Genomic DNA, 20,272 nt, shown 5'->3' with positions numbered 1-20,272 from the left:
CCCTTCAGGACAGCTGACCAGCTCCTCAGTTACTCTGCAGAAGCAGCATGCAGGTGTCAGCTCCCCTCATCATTGCTGTGGTATTAACTGGTGCATCAGCCAAAGCAACAACGATGACACTTCAGTGTTCACATTAACCACTCATTTAGAGGTGGCATGAAGCCTGAATTCCTCCCCACTGTGACTTTCAGTCTTGGAAAGCTTGACTTGCCTTCCTCACAAACAATTAAGAACAACTTTCCCAAGCTTGCATTGAGATTGGCCAAAACACCATGTTTGTTTGGTCAAAGGTTGAAACACTTCACTGCAACTCAGACTCCAGCTTATTTACCATACAGCTTGCAACATATTCTGTAGAAAGCCTGTGAAAAAGTAGTTTCTGCTGAGACTGAAACTGTTTTGTAGCACTACAAGAGATGTAGAGTCTTTCCTTCATAAAGTGTGGCCTGCATCACACCCTCTCCATACAGAAATTAAGCTGGCCCAGCCACGCTCCTTTATTCTGTAGAGCAGTTCCATGTGCAGGACCTCATGGTGCCAGCTGATTAATGGAATACGCTGAGCTGGACGGGCACATTAGGATCATTGAAGTCCAGCTCCTAGCTCTGAACAGGAGAGTCCCAAGAATCACACCACGTGCCCAAGAGTGTTGTCCAAACATTTCTTGAACTCTGTCAGGCTGGTGCTGTGACTACTTCCCTGGGGAGCCTCTTTCAGTGCTCAGTGACCCTCTGGGTGAAGAACCTTTCCCTAATAGTAACCTGAACTTCTCCTGACTCAGTTTCACGCTGTTACCTCGAGTCCTGTCACTAATTACCAGAGTACTAAAGAGATGGGGACCTGCCCCTCTGCTTCCCCTCACGAGGATGTTGGAAGACCAGAATGAGGTCTCCCCTCACTCTCCTCTCCTCCAGGCTGAATAGACCAAGTGACCTCAGCTGCTCCTCATACGGCTTCCCCTCCAGACCCTTCACCATCCTCGTGGCTCTCCTTTGGAAGCTAATAGTTAATGGTTTTTATGTGCGAAAACCCCTCAGAGGAGAGCAAAGAACCGACCCGCTCCACCAGAAGCCCATTCGAGGCCCTCACCCTGCCGCACTCCCGCCGAGGGGCCACCGGGCGGGCGGTGCCGTGGGCGGGCACTGAGGCTCCCGAGCCCGCCCTAGCCAGCCCCGTGGCGCCGGAGGCGGAGCCGGGCTACCCTGTGAGTGTTGCAGGCGGGCTGAGGAAGCCGCCGTACTATGGGCAGAGCCATGGGGCTGGCTGGCCTGCTGCTGGGGCTCGTCGTGGTGCCCGCCGTGTTGGTGAGCACCAGCCTCCGCCACGGCGCCCCGCGGGCCGAGGCTGAGCCGGAGACGTCCGGCTGGGAGGTGGCGGCGGACTCCGTCCCCGAGGACTCGCTGTGGCCGCTGCCGCAGCGGGTCCGCACGTACCCTCGCCAGCTGCAGCTGGCGCCCAGCCGCTTCCAGCTGGTGCACGGCGCCGGCTCCTCGGCAGGCCCGGGCTGCGGGTTGCTGCAGGACGCCTTCCGCAGGTGAGCGGCGGCGGGGCTTGGGGGGGCTGCAGCGGCGGCCCGGGGACGGGAGCAGCCGCCTCAGGGCCCCGCCGGCGCCTGTGCTTCCCCGGCAGGTACTACGAGTACATGTTCGGGCATTCCCGGCGGCGGACGCGGGGCCGCAGGCCGCTGGCTGCCCGAGCGGAGCCCGAGTTGTTCCAGCTGCAGGTGGTGATCGAGGCGGGGGACCCTGGCTGTGACAGGCACCCGCAGCTCACCTCCAGCGAGGCCTGTGAGTACCCGCACGGCCGCTCATCGCGCTCCTCCTTCCCCGGCTTAGGTGGCACCGTTAAGAGCTTGTTTTCCTATCACGTGTCTGGCATAGAAGTCAGCAGGTTTTGGGGTTCTTTTAAGGAACTCGAAAGTAAGGGCTCTCGGAAGCGCTAAAAAACATTTCACAACAGTGGCGACCAGAAGATAATTCTTGCTCTTGATGCTGTGGGAAATCTCAGCCCACAGTGAATCACGAAGCTCATCAAGTGTCGCGCATGATTTTTGCAGTTCAGCTGTCACATAGCTCACTTACCTGCTACTGTCCTTTCTAGCAGCTAGCATTAGGAATCAGAGATACCATGCTGTGCAATACCCAGTTATCTCTGGTGAGATCTGTGCATAGTCAGGAGATGATTCTTTTCAGTACAATGTATTTATTGAGTGAAGGCTGTCACTGCTTACCGTCTCCTTAGAAATGACTACGTTTGAATTGAAACTACTTACACTGAGATATGTACATGGTATTTCCTGTTTTTCCAGGAAAACCAGAAAGTGCTTGTTGAACTTGTTATTCATCTTGCAGTTCTATAAACCTACTTCCTTTCTATCCGTAAATACAAGAAAGGATTTAAAAACATGTTTATATTGGATTCATTTTTCTATGCTTCTTTAGTTCTGTGACTGAAATCCAGAATGGAGAAGTATTCTAAATAAAGTACTAATCACCAGAGAATTTTCTTAGCAGAAATAAGAATGAGCAATAGTATTGCTTTTTGTCTGGGCAGGCTAGCACAAAAATCAATATATTCAATTAATCTAGTTATGTTTTGAGATAATCTTCTGTTGTTTGGTATCCAGGATACAGAATGAGCAATAGTATTGCTTTTTGTCTGGGCAGGCTAGCACAAAAATCAATATATTCAATTAATCTAGTTCTGTTTTGAGATAATCTTCTGTTGTTTGGTATCCAGGATACAGATCCTTAGAAAAAAGATCCTTTTAATCTTAAACCATACATCTGCAGCAGGATTAATTCCACCTGACTTGTAATAGAGTGTACAGATATTAAATTTACTAAATTCTTTTGAGACGTAAGCCAAAGAGTTCAGTTTTTATGTGCAAGCTTATAATACTTTTCAATGCAAATGAAATACAGCAGCCAACATGCTAATGCTCTCATTGTTCTGCCAGTCAGGTTATTGTGCTGCTTTATTTGAACTTTGAACTGGTTCTTGAACTTCAGATTTTAACCAAAGCTGGTTCTTGTTTTCTGTCACGGAATCTGTCAGACCATGTGATTTTTAGGTTGCATTCTTTAGAACAGGCAGTTTTTTCCCTCTGCTCTAAGAAGTAAGTTTCCTGTTACAAGTAACATATTTTCTTCATGTAATAAGCTGAGCTTTCCAGACTTCAGTAAGTTTTAATTTTCTGGTTTTTGATGGGCTATCTTTTTAAGGGTACAAATTCTGAAAAATACTGTTATTGCTGACTTCCTGATTTGGGTGGTCTGGCTCCTTAATAAAGATAGTATGGACAGTCAGTGACTATCCTGTAGCAAGACAATTGGATATGTAATCAAAGTACAGGTTACTTGTCCTCTTAGCTGCTTGTGTAAAATGTTCCAAATAGCTTATTGTAAAATTATCCAAGTTCATTTAAGGTATGATATCTGTTCAGAAAAAAAACCCCTGCTGTGCTGGAAATAAATCCATAACAATTTATCACATTTTCCCTACAGTTTACCTGTGGAGATTGCAGTAATCTTCTAAGTTCTCTTTCTTACCCCAAACTTCCAATATGTGCAATCAGTGCTTAGGTTAATATGGAAACTTGAGGTACTTTTTTCATGTTGCTGAATGGCTTTTCTCTGGTAGTTTAGATAAATGTTTGAACTGTGTAGATTATACACACCAACCATTCTTTCATACTGACACAGATCAAATAAATTATTGTACAGCAATTCAACCCTTTGATTTTTTTCTCTGCTGTTTCAGATGTGCAGTTATTACTTTGATGTTTGAATAATATAAATCTAAAGATTTCTAGATGTAGTGTATTTTTATGCACGTATGTACATGATTTTAAAAATATGTTTTAAATGTATTTGTTTGTTCTTTAATATTTACTGAGTCGCCTTAAATTCAAAACCAAAATTAATTTAGGGTTGGTTTTTTTCACTAGTACTTCGTACTGTACTTCAGTACTCAAGGGAGGATTGTTACGGATTCCTTCAGATACCATTCTTCATTTTACTTACTGTACTTCATCTCACTGCCCCTATACTGGTGCTCAGGTCAAGACAGTGACCTGGCACCCTGTTGGTGCATCAGGCACAGCATGGCCAGCCGGGCAAGGGAGGGGATTGTGCCACTCTGCTCTGCACTGGGGCGGCCTCACCTCAAGAAATAAACCGTAAACTACATAAAAGGAAGATAAAAGGAGAAGCAAACTTTTTGTGATTAGGTTTGGCTTAGCTACCCGACCCATATAACATATGTCTTAAATGCAAAAATATAGTCTGTTATGTTTTAAATCAGGTGGGTTAAACTTTGCTGGAATTTTGGGTCATGTACAATATTTTAACATTGCCATTACTAAGCACCTTACTTGTTTTATCTTCTTTCTGATTGGCTGTTGACTCTCTGAATAGTAGCTTGCTTTATATCAGGAAAACATAGATGAAAAATAATTGCATGCTATCACTGTTAAAAACAGGATTGGTTGGAATTTAAAACACAAAGGGAGATGTGGCACTTGAAGATCTTTTTAATGCCTTTTGGCATTGTCCGTCAATTCATGGTTTCTTGAGGAGTAAGCTTTTTTTTTCTTTTCTTTAGATCATTTAACTGTAACTGAGCCTGTGGCTATACTGAAAGCTTATGAGGTATGGGGTGCTTTAAGAGGTAAGCTGATAATTTTCACATTGAGCTATTTGTTTAGGGCTTATACAAACTTCATGGCAGACCAAGAACCAGCTGACCACTTAGGCTTGCCCTCATTCAGTACCTCATTGGAAGTAAGCTTAGTCAAGCCAGAAGGATACTCAGATATGTATCAGTTAGACATTTGGTCCAGATGCTCAGCATCTCAGATCCAGTGGCACACTGGGAGTACATTCTTGGTGTGCCTGAAATCAGCCAGGCCAAGCAAAAAGCTGTCTAAACTACAGTGTGAACAGATTATCTTCTTGACTGCGCCTAATAACTGGACATGCTGAATGCATCACAAAGAATAATAATCCTGACATTTCAGCCTGCTGTTCATACTGGAATGTTGACTCTGTATATCAGTTACCTATAAATCAACAGATTTTTCATGCTGAATTAGAAACTTCACCAGTTCCAGAAATTACAGGAATAGATGCATAACAAGACCAGAAATTCCTACCTCACTCTCAGTAATTGTATTACTATTTGGGGATTAATCTGCTACAGCTGAGCAGTAGCACAAGTATTTGGTATCTGTGCATAATGGAGAATTTGAATAGTTCTCTCCAGAGTTTTTTGAACAGTGGTGCTTAAGCAACTAAGGAAACTGTGCTAAAGAGAAAGAAACTCAGCTACAAGCATTCTTTCTAGCTATGTGAATGCCTGTAAAAAATTATGGTACTGTTTGTAACTAAAACTTTAAGGGCAAGTACTGGTTTGTAATTGAGATCCCTTTCTTGGATATTTTTCCAGGTTTGGAAACCTTCAGCCAGTTGGTTCATGAAGATGACTATGGAAGCGTAAGTATAGCTGTTAACTAAATCCACTGTCCTGGTAACTGGGTGCTTTTCTAGAAACAGCAGATCTACCAGTTTCATTCAGCAGCATTTCAGTCTGTTACAGATTTCCAAGAATCATTTTCTGTAAAAAAAAAAAGTATTTCCTGTTTGAAATTATGAATATTAAAATAAAATTCTAATTTTTAATTTTTTTTCTCATAGTTTCTTGTCAATGAATCTGAAATCAATGACTTCCCAAGATTTGCTCATAGAGGAGTCTTATTAGACACTTCAAGGCATTATTTACCGTTGAAATCTATTCTGACAAACCTGGTAAGTAGGCAGTTTTGTGTCATTAATAATGAAGGCTTTTTGTTGTTGGGTGTTGTCACCTGAAGTAGGTAGCAACTGGAGCTGGTATGAAAGAAGAACCCATCTCTTCTGTATGACTTTAAAAGGACAGAGTGAACTTTGCTAAGCATAGGTCTGAACGTAGACTGGAGAAGCATTGAGTGGACAGACACAATGAGTATTGAATCTGTAAATGGGACTGGTGTTTGTGGTACCTCAGATTCTCTGTATTTTCTGTTGCCTAAACCAGCTTATGTATTATTTCTTGGAGGCATGTTTTGAGACATCTGACTGTCATCAATCAATGCAAGGGATATCTTGCAAATTCTGGCTTCAGTGCCAGTGATTTCAGGAAAACTCCAGTCTTTTGGAGCAGACTTTGGTAGTCCAGTAGCAGCCTTTCTTAGGCTACTAAGTGCAAGCCAGTAATTAAGTACAGAGCAAGGGAGAAAATTCAAAACCCTCACTGGAAGCTACTGAAAAATAGACAAAAAAAACCAAACAAAACTTTCTCCAAAAAGCTTAAATGAGCACATTAAGAATTAATGTGCTCCAACCTTGATGGAAAGGTGATGTATTTGTATAAGTTAGCAGCCAAAGCTGTGGGGTTTTCTGTTTTGTGCTCCCCGTTTTTTTTGTTGTTGTTGATGTCCTTGTAGGAGGGATTATTTAGTTATTTGAAGTGGAGGAATAGGCAATTTCCTGTCTTGTCTCTGTCTTGCTTCTCCAAGATGAAATAATATTCGAAATTTCCCCTCCATGTTGCAGAACTTTGCAAAACAGGTTTAAGATAAGCAGAAAGAGGGCACATAAAAACAGTCTTAATTTCTGAGGTTATCCTTGAACTATGCTCAGAACTTGTCCTTTGGGTATTTAACACTTGTATTCAACTTCAAGGTCAGTGCCTGTTCAGCAAGTAATGCTTTTGTAGTGTTATATTTGCAACAGAGGATGCATCAAAGTCTCAAGTAAATATTTGTGTCAGTATTTTTTGGTTTGTCTAAAAGAGATGTCCACAGAGACTTGCATTTCTAACTATTTTTGTGTTTCTGTAACTGCTGCTGTTCTGCTTTTTTTCCTTAAATTGCATGTCTGTCTCTAATACTTTATCAGAGCTACATCTTTTGCTCTTTTCATGGTTTTAAGAACAAGTATGCTTCTCCTCCCTCCTCTCTGCCTGCTTGAATCCAGAGTAATAAAAAGCATCAGTAATCTCTTACTCTGACGTGTAGTGATTAGGTGCTTAGGGCAGCAATTCAAGTACATTTCTAGTTTGTGTTCAACTGCTGCACAGTATTTCCAGGAAGGGCATTGTCCTTGAGGAAGGAGTAGGTGAACTGAAGGTCCAGAGATGTAATTTTCTATGTAGAAGGATGGTATGTGTTAGAAATGCGTGAAAACATGTGGCAGTTAAAACTTCTGCAGTGTCATGAAACAGATGAGATAAATTTGGGGAATGGACAAAATATAAATCTTCTTTTGGATTTGATGGGAGTTCCTGAAGAGATTTTATCACCTCTGTAAATACACCTAGGTAAAAAAAGAATGGGGGGAATGGGTGGTGAAAACAATCGTATTGTGGCAAGGGATTGGGAGCAGCTGTGTTGCAATCAGTCATGAATGATGTGAACACTTAATTTGGTCTGCTCACTTGTAGTCACTAACAAGCCAGCATAACCCAAGGTATGTATGTAACAGTCCAACTGGAGTCATAATTCTAAAATAAGTGTGTTAACATTGATCTTGATTCATCTTCAAGATCAAAAAAAGGGAAGTACTGACACTGTTATGAATGAAAACATAAAAGAAACACTGTCTTTTGCAGGGAAAATGCATAGTTTATTTGCATGCATTTGAAATGGATTCTGCAGAAGTCACTAGCAAAAAGGGTTGTACTATGTAGTAGGAAACTCTCATGCTGTTCTGTTTCCAAGTCCAAGGTATTTCGTTAGAAAAGTATAAGCTTTTCTGTAAGCTGAAATAGGTGATGGTGCATAGAGAATTACCCACAGAACCATCTGAGTTGAAAGGGACCCAGAAGGATCATCAAGTCCAACTGTTAAATGAATGGCCCTTATGGGGGTCAAACCTGCAACCTTGGTGTTAGCATCAGCATGCTGTAGCCACCTGAGCTAATCTCAGGGTATGTGTTCTGAAGTGGAAGAAATTCATAACTGTTCATAGCAGTTCATACTACACGGGCTGGTAGAATGGGGGTCAGATCAAGAGCTTGTTGACAGCAGTGGTGAGAACAGATTGCAGGGGGATGGAGCAGTAGAGGTGTGTGCTTCTAGGATTTAGTGAAATGTAGAAAGGTTTTTTCGTTTGTTGGTGGGGGAATTGGGTGGGTTTTGGTTGTTTTTTTGGGTGGTTTGGTTTGTTAGAGGTTTTATTCTTTTTTAGGTGTTGCTCTAGGCATCCAGCATATGCTGGGACAAGACCACTTTTTTACACAGGTTTTCTATGAGAATGAAGTGTTTAACTAAACTCTATTGCATTATTTGTTACAGGATGCCATGGCTTTTAATAAGTTCAATGTTCTGCACTGGCATATAGTAGATGATCAGTCCTTCCCTTACCAGAGCATTTATTTCCCTGAATTAAGTGACAAGGTGAGTGAACATCATTTGAGCAGGGTGGAAGGGCAGAAATCTGGCACATACTTCATGAAAATAAAATACAGGGTTTACCAGTGCTTGAGTATATCTGATTTGGCCTATTGTAAAACAGTACAATGGGACCAGTAACCAGCAACCTACCTGAGTGTCTATGTGGACCAATTTGAAGTCTTCCCTGGTGGATACATGCTAAATGACCTTCTTAACTCTTCTGTGCAAATTTTCTGCATGATCTTCAGTGTTTGCAGGCCTTCAAACACTAATGGTGTGCAAATAAGTAGTGAACACTGCTTGGATTTCTGTTGATGGGATTCTTTAACTGGTTGACTTCTGCCACTCAAACAAATGTAGGAGATTTTCCTGCCAGCTCTTGGTCTGGAACCACTGCAACGGTACTTCTGCCCTGTCTGATACCTAGTTAGCTTTACAAAACACACCATGTCTGTAAGAGGTCCAAAAGTGCAAGGTTGTTTCCTAGAAAAAATACAGTGCAATGTGTCTTATTTCTAGATGCGTAGTAGGCTTTGTTACATTACTGAGAGCCATCATGAGGTTCTTGCTCAGTCACGGTACAGTAGGAGCCAAATCAAATGTAGTTAAGTAGTTAAGAATAGTTAAGTAGACTAAGCCTAAGTACAAGATTTGTGATTCTGTTTTAAAATGCTTGCTAGAATCTGACCCTCATGAAAATTATGTTGGCAGTGCTTGAGCAGATGCTATGAAGAATTTTATAATTCAAAAATTTTAGATGTTGCATAGTGCAGTCAGATTATTTTGTCCAGTAAAGGCTATGGAGTTCTATCGTATTTCCCATTGACAGCTAGAGAGAGGGAGATGGCCTGTGTCTGAACAAGCTTCTCTTTGAAAGGCTTGTTTACTGTTTCCTTTTCTAAGTAACTCAGCTGTGGAAACCATTTCCAGATAAACAGAAGCTTAAGGTGCTATTAATCATGAAGAGTCATGATGTATTCTGTCACGGGTTGGGTTTGAAACCGGGCAGAAACACCAATTTAGTGTAGTGGTTTGGTCTAAAATACTCATTACTGCTTATCTTCTGTGAGATAAGAATTAGGAGAAACGCAAAGCAGGCACCAAACTTGAAAGAATATAAAGAAGTTTATTAACAGACCTAAAAGAAGGAAAAAAAACCACAAATTATACCACCTTCAAAACTCTCCTCCTCCCCCCACCTTCCTCCCTTCTCCCACTGACAATGTAAAAAGACAACCCTTAAGATGTTCAGTCTGTTTACCACTTCCATAATAACCTTGTTCAGTCCATTTAGAAAGAGAAGTCTCTTCTTGCTCGTGCTATGAAAACATTATCACAACGAGACAGCCGCCCACTTCCAAATATTGTTCAGTCCATTTAGGAAGAGGAGTCGCTCTGCTCACGATGTGAGTCCCTTCCCCCGACTTGCAGCTTTTCCCGCAACTGCTTTCAAGGGTCCACTCTTGAAGTTTTTTGGGGTACAGTTTTAAGGTTGAGCCGTTCAGAAACAAAAATAAACAGAGGCCCTTCTCCTTCCCTGGGAGCAAAGGGTCTTCCTCATCTTCATCTTTAGGACTATCTCTGGGAGCATCTCTAGGAACTGAGGTTTTCTCCTTTCCCATTTGGAGCAAAAGTCCTCATCTGGTTCATCTCTCCCTGTCCAAACTTCTCATGAAATTACAGCTGTGTCAGCATCTGCCTATTGCTTACGAGTTGAACACTCCACCCCCCAGATCTTCATGAAATTACAATGGGATACTCTGATATATCATAGCTCCACAACAGACTTTCAGCTTTAAGCATCTCCTCTCTCTCTTCCCTCAGGTTTTCAGCTCTTCACAGCAATAAAAGGGTTAATCTCACCTCAGCCTTGCAGCTGTGTGGCTTATCACTGTTGGTCACCTGACCTCTGCCGGACAGAGGTGCCGCTTTGCTGAAATCTCGGCCGCAGTGGAGGGGGGGGGTTCCGAGCCGCTCTGGCTGCCCACGGCAAGGCAGTGGGGGGGGCGGTTCCACGGCTGGAACAGGCCCATTTGCTCCAGGATGGCCGTGGCCCGGCCCAACCCGGCCCGAGCAGGGCCTGGCCAGGCCAACTGGCCCCCGCACGAGGCCTGCAGCCGCCTGTCCCAGCGCCGGAAACGAGAGAGAGCTTGGGGGGGAGTTTGTCTATTCTTAAGTGTGTATCACAGAGGCGGTCACAACTTTAAGTGGCTTAAAGAATTGTCCATATTCAAACTGGCCAGCTGATAGGTTCTATCAGGTCCCAGAGGAAACTGTAAGCACCCCTTAGCAAGGACATCCCTTCCGGGACTATGCTTGCTAACCTATGACATATTCTTGTGTAGTTTGGCTCTTTGGCAAGCATCTGTTTCAACAGACTGTAATAATCGGGGCCATTGTCACATTTGTTGGCTGTGTAGGAGTGGAATTACGCTCAAATTTAGTGTCACAAAACAAACACATCCTGATGCTAAATTGGTCACTATCAAAACTGAGAAGCAGAGATGTTGGAAGTTCTTTCTGACTTGGCAGAATTTTTCCATTAGTCGTGTATGTTATGTAGCAAGGGCCCAATGTTTCAGAGCTAATGGGGAATAACAACTTGCCTCTATACTGAAGAATTGAAAAGCGTATCTTTCAAAATTCTGAAAGAATAGAAACAAGCTTTTCTGTGTTCTTCAGTAACAGTGAGCTAAGGAGGAAAGGAAGGTCTCGTCAGGGAGGTCTGTCTCAGTGTTGTGAGTTTGTTGGTTTGGTGTTTTTTCTCTCCACAAGTTAACTGAAAAGTTCTGTCTGTGCAGTTGATAAACCAGAGCCAACCTTTTAAACTGCTCTCCAGTCTAAGTTAAAATACTTCCATCCAAATTTTGTGATCTGCTGCCATAGTGTGTTGCAAACTGTCTCTAAATGTGAATATTTTACAGGGGGCATACTCCTCTAATCTCATCTATACTCCTACTGACGTCCATCTGGTGATTGAGTATGCCCGGTTAAGAGGCATCAGAGTTATCCCGGAGTTTGATACCCCAGGACACACGCAGTCTTGGGGAAAAGGTATGCCCAAGAAAGTAGTAATTGTTAAGAGATTGTGGTGAGTAGTAGCAAGCAAAATGAATTTTTTAAGAAGTGACCAATAAAGTGCTTTGGAAGGCCCTTAATAAGGAAGAGGCACTAAATAATGTCATGACCTTTACAGGTTAGAGGAAGTAAGATTAACGAAGAAAGTTGACATGTTCTGTGCTAGATGTGTGTGCAAGGGTACAGATATATTCTGCCTTACACTTTGTTGTTGGTACCCCATCACTCAGAGCTTTTGAGTTTAGAATAATAAGGCAGTGTCTAGAAACAAGGAGTTGCTTGCTCTGGAGTTGCTTTGGGAAGGTTCTTTAGAAGTGACTGATGTTTCTTTCTGTTGGTGAAGTGGTAATCTGCCAGTGTATAAAGCATAGTGAACTTGGATGCTTCTTCACTGACTTATCTTCTGGGTCTCAGAGTAATACTTCTCTTGATAGAGAATGCTGGTATTTACTTGCACTCAAGGACCAGGAAACCGTGTGCTTTAATACCATGTGTGCTGAATGCAATGTCACTGCAATTTACGTAAGATGACTTTGGCCAAAAGTAAATATTTTTCTAGTGTTTCATAGCTTTAGCTTTAGCCATGGAATGAGTCTTGTACTCATCCTGTGGGGATGTGGTCATAATGTTGGAAGATGTTTCAGGCTCTTTTCTCACTATTTAAAATGAGGAAGAAGGGAACCAAGCAAAACCTAAATTTGCTAAACACTCTTTTGGAATCTTCATCTGAAGTGGTCTTCACTCTTACAGAGGTCTATTAAAACCATTGGCTTGCCTGGTGATATGTGAGGTGGTCTACAGTCACTCAAAGAGCAATTTGATCTCCCTTTCCTAAAATCAGTTGTTCTCAATAGCTTCCTGCATAGCTTTTTTTAATGTGAGGCACAGAAGCCAGTTCTGGTGCTTTGCTTATGAACTTGGGCAGCTATGCTTTCTTTGCATTCAAATTGAAGATACTGGATAGAAGTTTTAAGTTTGTGAGCTGAGTAGTAGAAGCAGTCTAGCACTAAGGTCTGTTTGGGGGAAATGTGCTCAGAGTAGGAAACACACAGCCAGGAAGGTGCTGCTGCTGCAACCACAGTGTACCAAATAAACTGGACTTAGAAATCTCCAACCCACATACAATAACTTTTTCCTGTTTAGTTATCCTGGCTTATGTTGCTTCAGGTATCTTGACTTGAGAGCCATTGCATAGTTTTGATCTCTGTTTAGCCTTCATTTTTTGTGTAAAGGTACATTCTTAGCAGAGTGAGATAGGACATCTTGAGCTATGTACCTGACACCTACTTACATGTTAAAAAAGCAGAGTAATAAAAAGAGAAAAGAGGCGTCTGAAGCACACTCATTATGTTTGGCTTCCTTCTAATTGGCTTCCTTCTGATATTCATTAAAGCTTTTTTTTTGTTGTTCAAGTAGTTATCCAAGTTATGTTTTCCAGGTATTGTGACATGCTACGTGTATTAGTGTGTGTTAAATCACAAATCTGAAAGTCAGAGTCCTGATTGCCAGTTAGAGCATTCTTCAGCATTTTACAAGTTGTCTTATTTCATCCTGCCTCTATTTGATTATACTTAAGATATATGAGCACTTAGGTCATGTTTACCTTTTTAATACAGATAACTGCTTTTTCCTGCTAGTGAAGTTAGCATAGCAACATGAAACTGAATATCATCTATTAATTCTTTTTATTAGGTCAAAAAGATCTTCTCACTCCTTGTTACAATGGAAAACAGCCAACTGGGTCCTTTGGACCTGTAAATCCCGTTTGGAATACAACTTATGAGTTCATGACTAAGTTCTTCAAAGAGATCAGCAGTGTATTTCCAGATGAATTCATTCATTTGGGAGGAGATGAAGTGGACTTCAGTTGTTGGTATGGTGACAATTCAAAGAACAAATATCTAGCGCGTCCTAAACCTGTCCACCTCCATCAATTACGGAACTCAGTTGCATGGGACAGTTTTCACTGCATAGACAAAAGATCTCCACTCCTACTTCTGTAACTATTTACAGGCAGATCATTTGTGATCCTCCACAAGCAACTGATGTGCAGAATTTTGCTTTGACTCATAGTTTCATAAATATTCTAAAGGATTTCTTTATGAAAATTACCCTGGCAGGAAAAAGAACTAGTATGTTAGAAAAATACTAGGTAAGAAAATTAATATTTAAATGCTTTGTGTTAAAGTAGATCTTACATTGAGTTCTGCCCTCCAGAACATCTGCTAACAGTAAGAATTACCAAACAGATTCATGTGTGTTTGTATTAGAGGTACAGCATGTATTAATAGTGTTCTTAATTCGGTTGTGGATTTTGAATATTTTGGAGTCTCTCTGCTGGAGAGACTAACTAAAGAATTTGGAGCATTTTGATGAGTATTCAAATTGATCTAGTTAATATTTCTGCATTCTCGTTAAAGATAAAATCCAAACACTCAGGACATTATTTAATTTTTATAGAGAAGGAAAACTTCTGGCAAATGCTTTAACACAAATGTGTTGGTTTGTTTTTATGGTGGAAACACAAAATTGTTGAGTTCTCAGACTGCTGACAACCTTAGCACAAAGTGGATGAGATGCCAGGAACCCCAGAGCTCTTAAGAGTTTGGGGCAGCCTGCCAGAGACCACTTCAGAACAGGGACTCCAGCAGTTTTACCAGAGAATTAAGTCTATTGGCTTTATTTCAAATCAGGATGAAACTGTTTCAAAATACCTAAGTCATGTTAACCTGCTGCTTCTGCTCTGCTGTGCGTTCCAGGCTGTGGCATGCCTAAGGTATCAGCCAGTGTGCTGTGCATAGGTAGAAATGGTTGGGGAATCTGGTTTAAAACGTAACAAAAATAATCTTTTTTTTTTTTTTTTTTAAAACTTGTTTTCTTGTTACAATTTAAGGAAATCTAACCCTGAAGTGAAAGAGTTCATGAAGAAGCAAGGTTTTGGCACTGACTATGCTAAGCTGGAATCTTACTATGTTCAAAAGTATGTTGTTTTTTTAATTCTTGCTCAGTTTTTCACAGTCGTTATTTGAGCGTGGTGTTGAGGTGCAGATACAGAAGCTGATTTAGTATCTACACTATTTGGGACTATCCACTTTATTTTCAAACACCAGGTCTGAAGTTCATAGCTTTAAAATGAGGGACACAGCACAGATATGTAGGCTGGTTTTACACACACTGTGAATGCATTGGGTATCTTAAACTACGTATCTGCAGTAGTGTCAGCACACACAGTGGGGAGGAAGTTTCTGCAGACATTTCTTTCTCTCCTTAAATTACACAGGTTTAGTCACCCTGTATGAGTTGCTGGTAGTTCTGAACATCAGTTTGTGTAAATGTATGTGCACATTGTTCTACATGGTAGAACATGCTTTGCAAGACAGAGCACTGAAGGCCAAAACCAGAACAACCTGCTTTTTCATGGTCTCCCGTGCAGTGGTGGGAAAGGCCTGATGTGTCTTGGGGTAGAAAATGTTGCTAATTTGAGTGCTTGTACTTATCTCATTGAAGTTCACAAAACTGATCTTATTTCTAAATTCTAGCATTGTGGACATTGTTTCTTCCTACAACAAAGGACAAATGGTCTGGCAAGAAGTGTTTGATCACAAAGCACAGGTAAGATGGGAAAATTAGTAAGGTACTCTTGCGTAACAGCGCAAATTTGTGTGAGGCTTCCTAAGTAGATTATTAAATAGGTCTGGCTTTGTCTCTTAAGAGTTAAAGCAAGTCTGCTGACATTAGCAAGTCTCCCCAGCTGTGGAGCCTCCCTTGAAATTATCATTTGTTGAATATGTAATAGGCAAAACAGGAACACCAGCATTGAAGTGCATTTTAAAGGTGAACACAGTTAATATAACATGCTTTAAAATGTCAGAATAAAGGGTAGAGAAGTTTCTATGGGTTTTCTTTCTTTTTTTTATCACTTAACTGTGTGTCTGGTCCAGTAACACCAAATGCTCAGCTTTTTAAAAAGCTGGTCAGATACACGGTGCATGTAGGAATCCCCTTAGGGCATTAACTGTCTATAGTAGTATAACCTAGGCTTCACTCTAGTATGAGTTGTGTTTAAAACCAGCAAAGAGCTAATCAGCTTTAGACTTCGGGGTAAGGGGGATGACAAAAGGTAGTTTCTAAAACATTCCTCTTCAAAACAAAATAGAGAGTTTTGAAATTCATTATCCTTTTCCTTGATAACAGCAATTAGGATTGCCATTAATGTTTTTGTGTTAAGTTGGTTAGTTAGTTGTTTTGTCTTTTCCTCTTTTAGCTGAAACCAGACACTGTAGTTCAAGTGTGGATGGCAAGTAACTATGCTCATGAACTGAGCAGTGTCACTGGAGCTGGGTTCACCACTATCCTGTCAGCACCCTGGTACTTAGACTACATTAGTTATGGGCAAGACTGGAAGAAATACTACAGTGTTGAACCACTTAACTTCCCTGGTTTGTTACTTTTTTTATACACATGTTCTCTGCATGAAACTCCTTGGTTTATAGTACAATGTACATGGAAAGAATAGGGCTCTTTAGAGTGGCCATTCCATCACTGTGATTATAGCATAATCAAAGGAATTATGGTCAGCTAGAACTCTGGAAAACTCTTAAATTAAAAAAAAGAAACTTTGCACTTCTCACATGGAAAGGTGTAACCTTCCTCAAGCATCTAGTACTGGTGTTTGCATAAGAGAGAATGCTGGGCTAGGTGGGCAGATGATTTAGGAACAGAGTTGTGCAAAATGGCTGTTGGTAGACAGACACTGAATTTGTTACCAAGCTTCTTGAGTGCTAAGCTATTCTAGAAAAAGACGTTCTCTCCCTGCGTCTAAAGTTAATACAAACATCTTATGCTTTCAATGGGGCTTTCATTTTGTGCAAGGGACCTCTCAGAGCTCATTAAGAACACCTAACTAATTTTTTCAAGGAATGTTCTGCATGTGATAGAATGAACAGTTTCCATCAGGATTTAAATCTCTAGGAATGTCAAAAAGCTGAGGAATGTCTTCAGAGCATAAAAGGTAAAATCCTTTCCGACAGAGGAGAGAAGTGGCTTCTCTGGGCAAATGGCTTGGTGATTCTCACATTCAGTAACAAGACTAACAAAATGTTCAATTAGTGGTCAGGATAGGTATTTTATATGAAAACAACTGAACATCAGTCCTGTCTTAATTGTTGATTATGCTCATCTTCTGGACAGAGAGAAATTCTGACTTTCTGCTTTAAATTCAGGAACTGAAAAACAGAAGAAACTTGTAATAGGTGGAGAAGCCTGCCTGTGGGGGGAATTTGTTGATGCAACTAACCTGACACCAAGATTATGGTATGAACTGCTTTATCATTAGGTTTTAGAAAGCCAGCTACAAGAAGCATTAATTAATCCAGTAGGACTATATGATAGTGGTAACAATGCTCTGTGCTGAGCCTTAGCAGCTATGAAAATTAATGCTTCTGGGTATTAAAGTATTATATCAGACCTGGTATTAAAAAAATGTATCCATTCTTGGTTAAAGATGATACCTACTCTAAAACTGAGTATATACCTTTACAGGCCTCGAGCAAGTGCTGTTGGGGAAAGACTCTGGAGCAGCAGCAATGTGACCAACTTGCAGGATGCCTACAAAAGGCTGACTAATCATCGATGCCGCATGCTCCGGTAAGATTTAGTAGCTACAGTGTATTTTGGTTCCCAAGTTTTATAACCACTGGAATAAAGGTACAGGCATGAACTGCTGGCCTGGAAATAGGGAAGAGAGCTAGCAGTTTAACCTGACTGAAAATGCAATCGCATATGGTTTTGTATCCACAGAAGAGGAAGACAGATACATTAAGAAAGGAGCTCTGGACAGTTTTGCAACTCAAATTTTCAGAACTCACTTTTTTCAGTGAAATACTAGGACTCATCTGTTTCTCTTTCCTATGAAGGAAAAACAAATACCATGATTGACTTATTTCAGACAAAAATTATATTAAAGGGTATGTGGGAGGAGTACACTGGCAGAAGGAAAAACAAGACTTCTAAAAAAAAAAAAGGTGGTGTTATTTATTTATTATTAATAATAATTAAGGACCTGCAGCAGGTAATCAAGTGGAGCTGTTTGCATGAGAGTTGAGCTTGGGCAAGCTATTCTTTCAGGTATTGCCTTACTTTAGGGGCTGAAAGGAGTGGATAAGCAGTCCATGACAAATTTTAATTCATTTATGAACTGACTTTGTTTACGGTAGTCCTAACACATTCTTCTCCCAGTTCTTTCCTAAAAAGTACCTACACAAGTTACTGGTTATCTATTGCTGGTGTTGTCTTTGTACATTCACAGTTGTAGATATGAGTGATTTCTAGGAATTAAGTCCAAGTTCGACTTCACTTTGAAAGTATACAGTCAGAGAGCTGACTAGCTGAACTGCAGCAGCTGTGAAACATACCATTTTGTCTCTCTACAGAAGTTTATGACAAGTGATTGAAAATCTCAGCTCTGTGTGGTAGTAGGTCAAGGTAGATACAAATCAGTGTTTTAAAGAACAGGATACAACAGCAGTTATAGTCAGCACTTAAAACTCAAGTTCTCTGCTCATGTTCCTGAAGATGTCTTAGCATGACTATCTGTAGGAATCACTTATATTTAGTTTAGAATATACAGTATATGTTTAGCTTACAGTCACTCTTTAATCAAGAGTGACTGAAGGACTTGTAAGTTTTGACTTGATTGGGTTATTTCAAGCTGGCTTAAAATAATGATGTAGGAAAATAGCTGTATGTAAGTTGTGTTACCTCCCTCAGTCATGAGAAAAATAGATACATGAAGAGAGAGCTGACAAATACATATTAAAAATAAGGTTAAAGGGCTTTAAAAACTTCTGTCCTATTACTTAGTGGGATGGTGTATCTCTTGGGCTCAGGGAAACACTGGTACAACTGAAGAGTGAAGTGTACAGTAGCTGTACCACTAGGATTAGGGTTTTACAGTGAACTAAGCCATGATATTCTGGACCTGTTTAACTCCACTGCTGCATCTGCATCTTCTTCCTTAACACTTGTATTGCTGTGCAGGGAGCTGGTCCAGATGACAGCAGCTGCTCTGGTAGTGCTGGCATTAGTGATGCAGAATGCAGGGGCTACTCCCTGTACTTGTTGCACATACTTAGCATCAGAAAGAAGCCTAAGGAAAAACTGTTTTGCTGGCTTAAGATGAACAATTCCTGTTAGAAACTAACCACCTCAGTTAAAAGATATGTTGTCCTGAAAATGAATCTTTTTATACAGGCTTTGAACCAGAAAAACATTAGAGAAACCATTCCCTTTCCATTGATGAAATGAACATTCCATGGACCTGCAGTTGTTGCCTTTCATGTATATGGGGCTTCCTCAAAGACCTGACTTAGTGTCAGGCTGTTGAAGTCTTAGCATGTACGCAAGGACTGTTCCTACTAACGTTTTTATTCATCATGTATACACAGACTGTGACAGCTATAACAGGACAAGGGGCCTTTCCAAGAGAATAAACAGCTCTGGCTTGCTGTGCTGCTTGTTACCAGGGAGCAAGGGAATGGGTAGGTAGCACATTGTAACAGCTAGATCCTGGTCACTGGAAGAACAGTAACTGCCAATTTAAGATCAAGGCCACTGCTCTTGAAATATTACAGTAAACACAGTAGGTACTATTCAGATCTAAACTTAGCTTTCTCTAGGACACAGCAGGCCAGATTGCAAAGAAATGGTGATGGAAGGAAGGAAACAAGAAGGTGGGCATATATTCTAGAGACCTAGATACCAACCCTTGTCTTTACTAAGAGTACATTTTGCTTAGGGGCAGCAATCATTCAGCTGAGCTATTTGATTATTCAGTTTCTTCCACTGCACCACTTTTAAACATTAGTAGCACTATTATCTAGTTCTTAAATATTTAAGAAGTAGAATTTTGTTTTCAACTATTTTAACTCTGAAACATGTTTTTGTACTATCTTACTGCACCATCATAAGCCACAGGTGTTGGTTTGTTTTTAAAGCCACATGAGAACATAATCATTTATGATAGTGTAAGCTGAAAGAAACCCTGACTCCCCCAAAAATAATGAAAATTATGGAATTAGAGCTGCATATTAAGGAAGCATTGAGGCTGGGAGAGGGGAGAATATGCAAATATTAGTTGATTCACATTTGCCTTCATTATGACTTCTTTTCAATAAAAGCAATGGATTTTGCGGAACATCAAAAGAACTAGCCCCTGAATTTAAGTTTTCAACTTGTTTGCTAATAGTTTGGTGCCTCTGATTGAAACAGAGGTTCAATCCAAAGTACAATCAAAAGTACAATAGGGCCCTTTTTTACTCCCTAAGTATGCCATATGTTCTTTCTTGGAAGTAGTTTTGTTTCTATAATTACTAAAATAGATTGCCAGTATCTCTCTTCCTGCCTACACAAGCAGCCAGTTTTTTGATTGCAGTCATACCCATTCTGCTTCATTTTAACAGCCGTGGCATAGCAGCTGAACCGGTGTTTGTTGGATACTGCGCCCATGAAGCTAGAGGGCCGTAACTGCTGCAAAGACTTCTTGTCAACAGCCTGAAGTGCCTCTGGGGGATAACTATATACATGCAGTTTTGTATCTGAATCAAGACTTAAAATTTTCACTTTTAAAATAAAATTATTTGACAGCCTTGGTGGAGTAAAAATGATCATTTTTAACCTTGCAAAAAACTGTGATTCTTCACTGTAAAATCATGAAACTTGATACCATAGTTACTAATTTGAGTTTACATACACTTTAAGGTT

General features: G+C 40.8%; 1 protein-coding gene across 3 annotated transcripts; it reads left to right on the top strand.

Moving 5' to 3' along the window:
• The first annotated feature begins 1,194 nt into the window (after nt 1-1,194).
• Nucleotides 1,195-20,157, top strand: HEXB (hexosaminidase subunit beta). 3 transcript variants are annotated; one of them, XM_069001751.1, is made up of 14 exons: nt 1,195-1,534; nt 1,630-1,787; nt 4,606-4,671; nt 5,449-5,495; nt 5,697-5,807; nt 8,336-8,437; nt 11,359-11,488; nt 13,205-13,385; nt 14,406-14,492; nt 15,052-15,124; nt 15,777-15,951; nt 16,735-16,825; nt 17,054-17,158; nt 18,958-19,957. In XM_069001751.1, the coding sequence occupies exons 1-14, from the start codon at nt 1,242-1,244 to the stop codon at nt 18,962-18,964; spliced, it is 1,626 nt and encodes a 541-aa protein (XP_068857852.1). In that variant the 5' UTR covers nt 1,195-1,241; the 3' UTR covers nt 18,965-19,957. The 3 variants fall into 3 exon arrangements, with proteins under 3 accessions (XP_068857852.1, XP_068857851.1, XP_068857853.1); XM_069001750.1 differs by lacking the exon at nt 18,958-19,957 and adding an exon at nt 19,972-20,157 and having other exon boundaries at nt 1,196-1,534; XM_069001752.1 differs by lacking the exons at nt 1,630-1,787; nt 18,958-19,957 and adding an exon at nt 19,972-20,157 and having other exon boundaries at nt 1,310-1,534.
• The last annotated feature ends 115 nt before the right edge of the window (nt 20,158-20,272 follow it).

This window comes from Aphelocoma coerulescens (assembly GCF_041296385.1).
Source record: "Aphelocoma coerulescens isolate FSJ_1873_10779 chromosome Z unlocalized genomic scaffold, UR_Acoe_1.0 ChrZ, whole genome shotgun sequence".
Classification (NCBI taxonomy): Eukaryota; Metazoa; Chordata; class Aves; order Passeriformes; family Corvidae; genus Aphelocoma; species Aphelocoma coerulescens.
This window is presented reverse-complemented; position numbering and strand designations above follow the sequence as displayed.

What these genes read in the sequence shown, in the direction of transcription:
- HEXB (XM_069001750.1), top strand. Translation starts at nt 1,242, where the DNA reads ATGGGCAGAGCCATGGGGCTGGCTGGCCTGCTGCTGGGGCTCGTCGTG. An exon ending in CTGCAGGACGCCTTCCGCAG is followed by an intron (nt 1,535 to 1,629) that starts GTGAGCGGCGGC and finishes CTTCCCCGGCAG; the next exon opens with GTACTACGAGTACATGTTCG. An exon ending in TCCCTGAATTAAGTGACAAG is followed by an intron (nt 8,438 to 11,358) that starts GTGAGTGAACAT and finishes AATATTTTACAG; the next exon opens with GGGGCATACTCCTCTAATCT.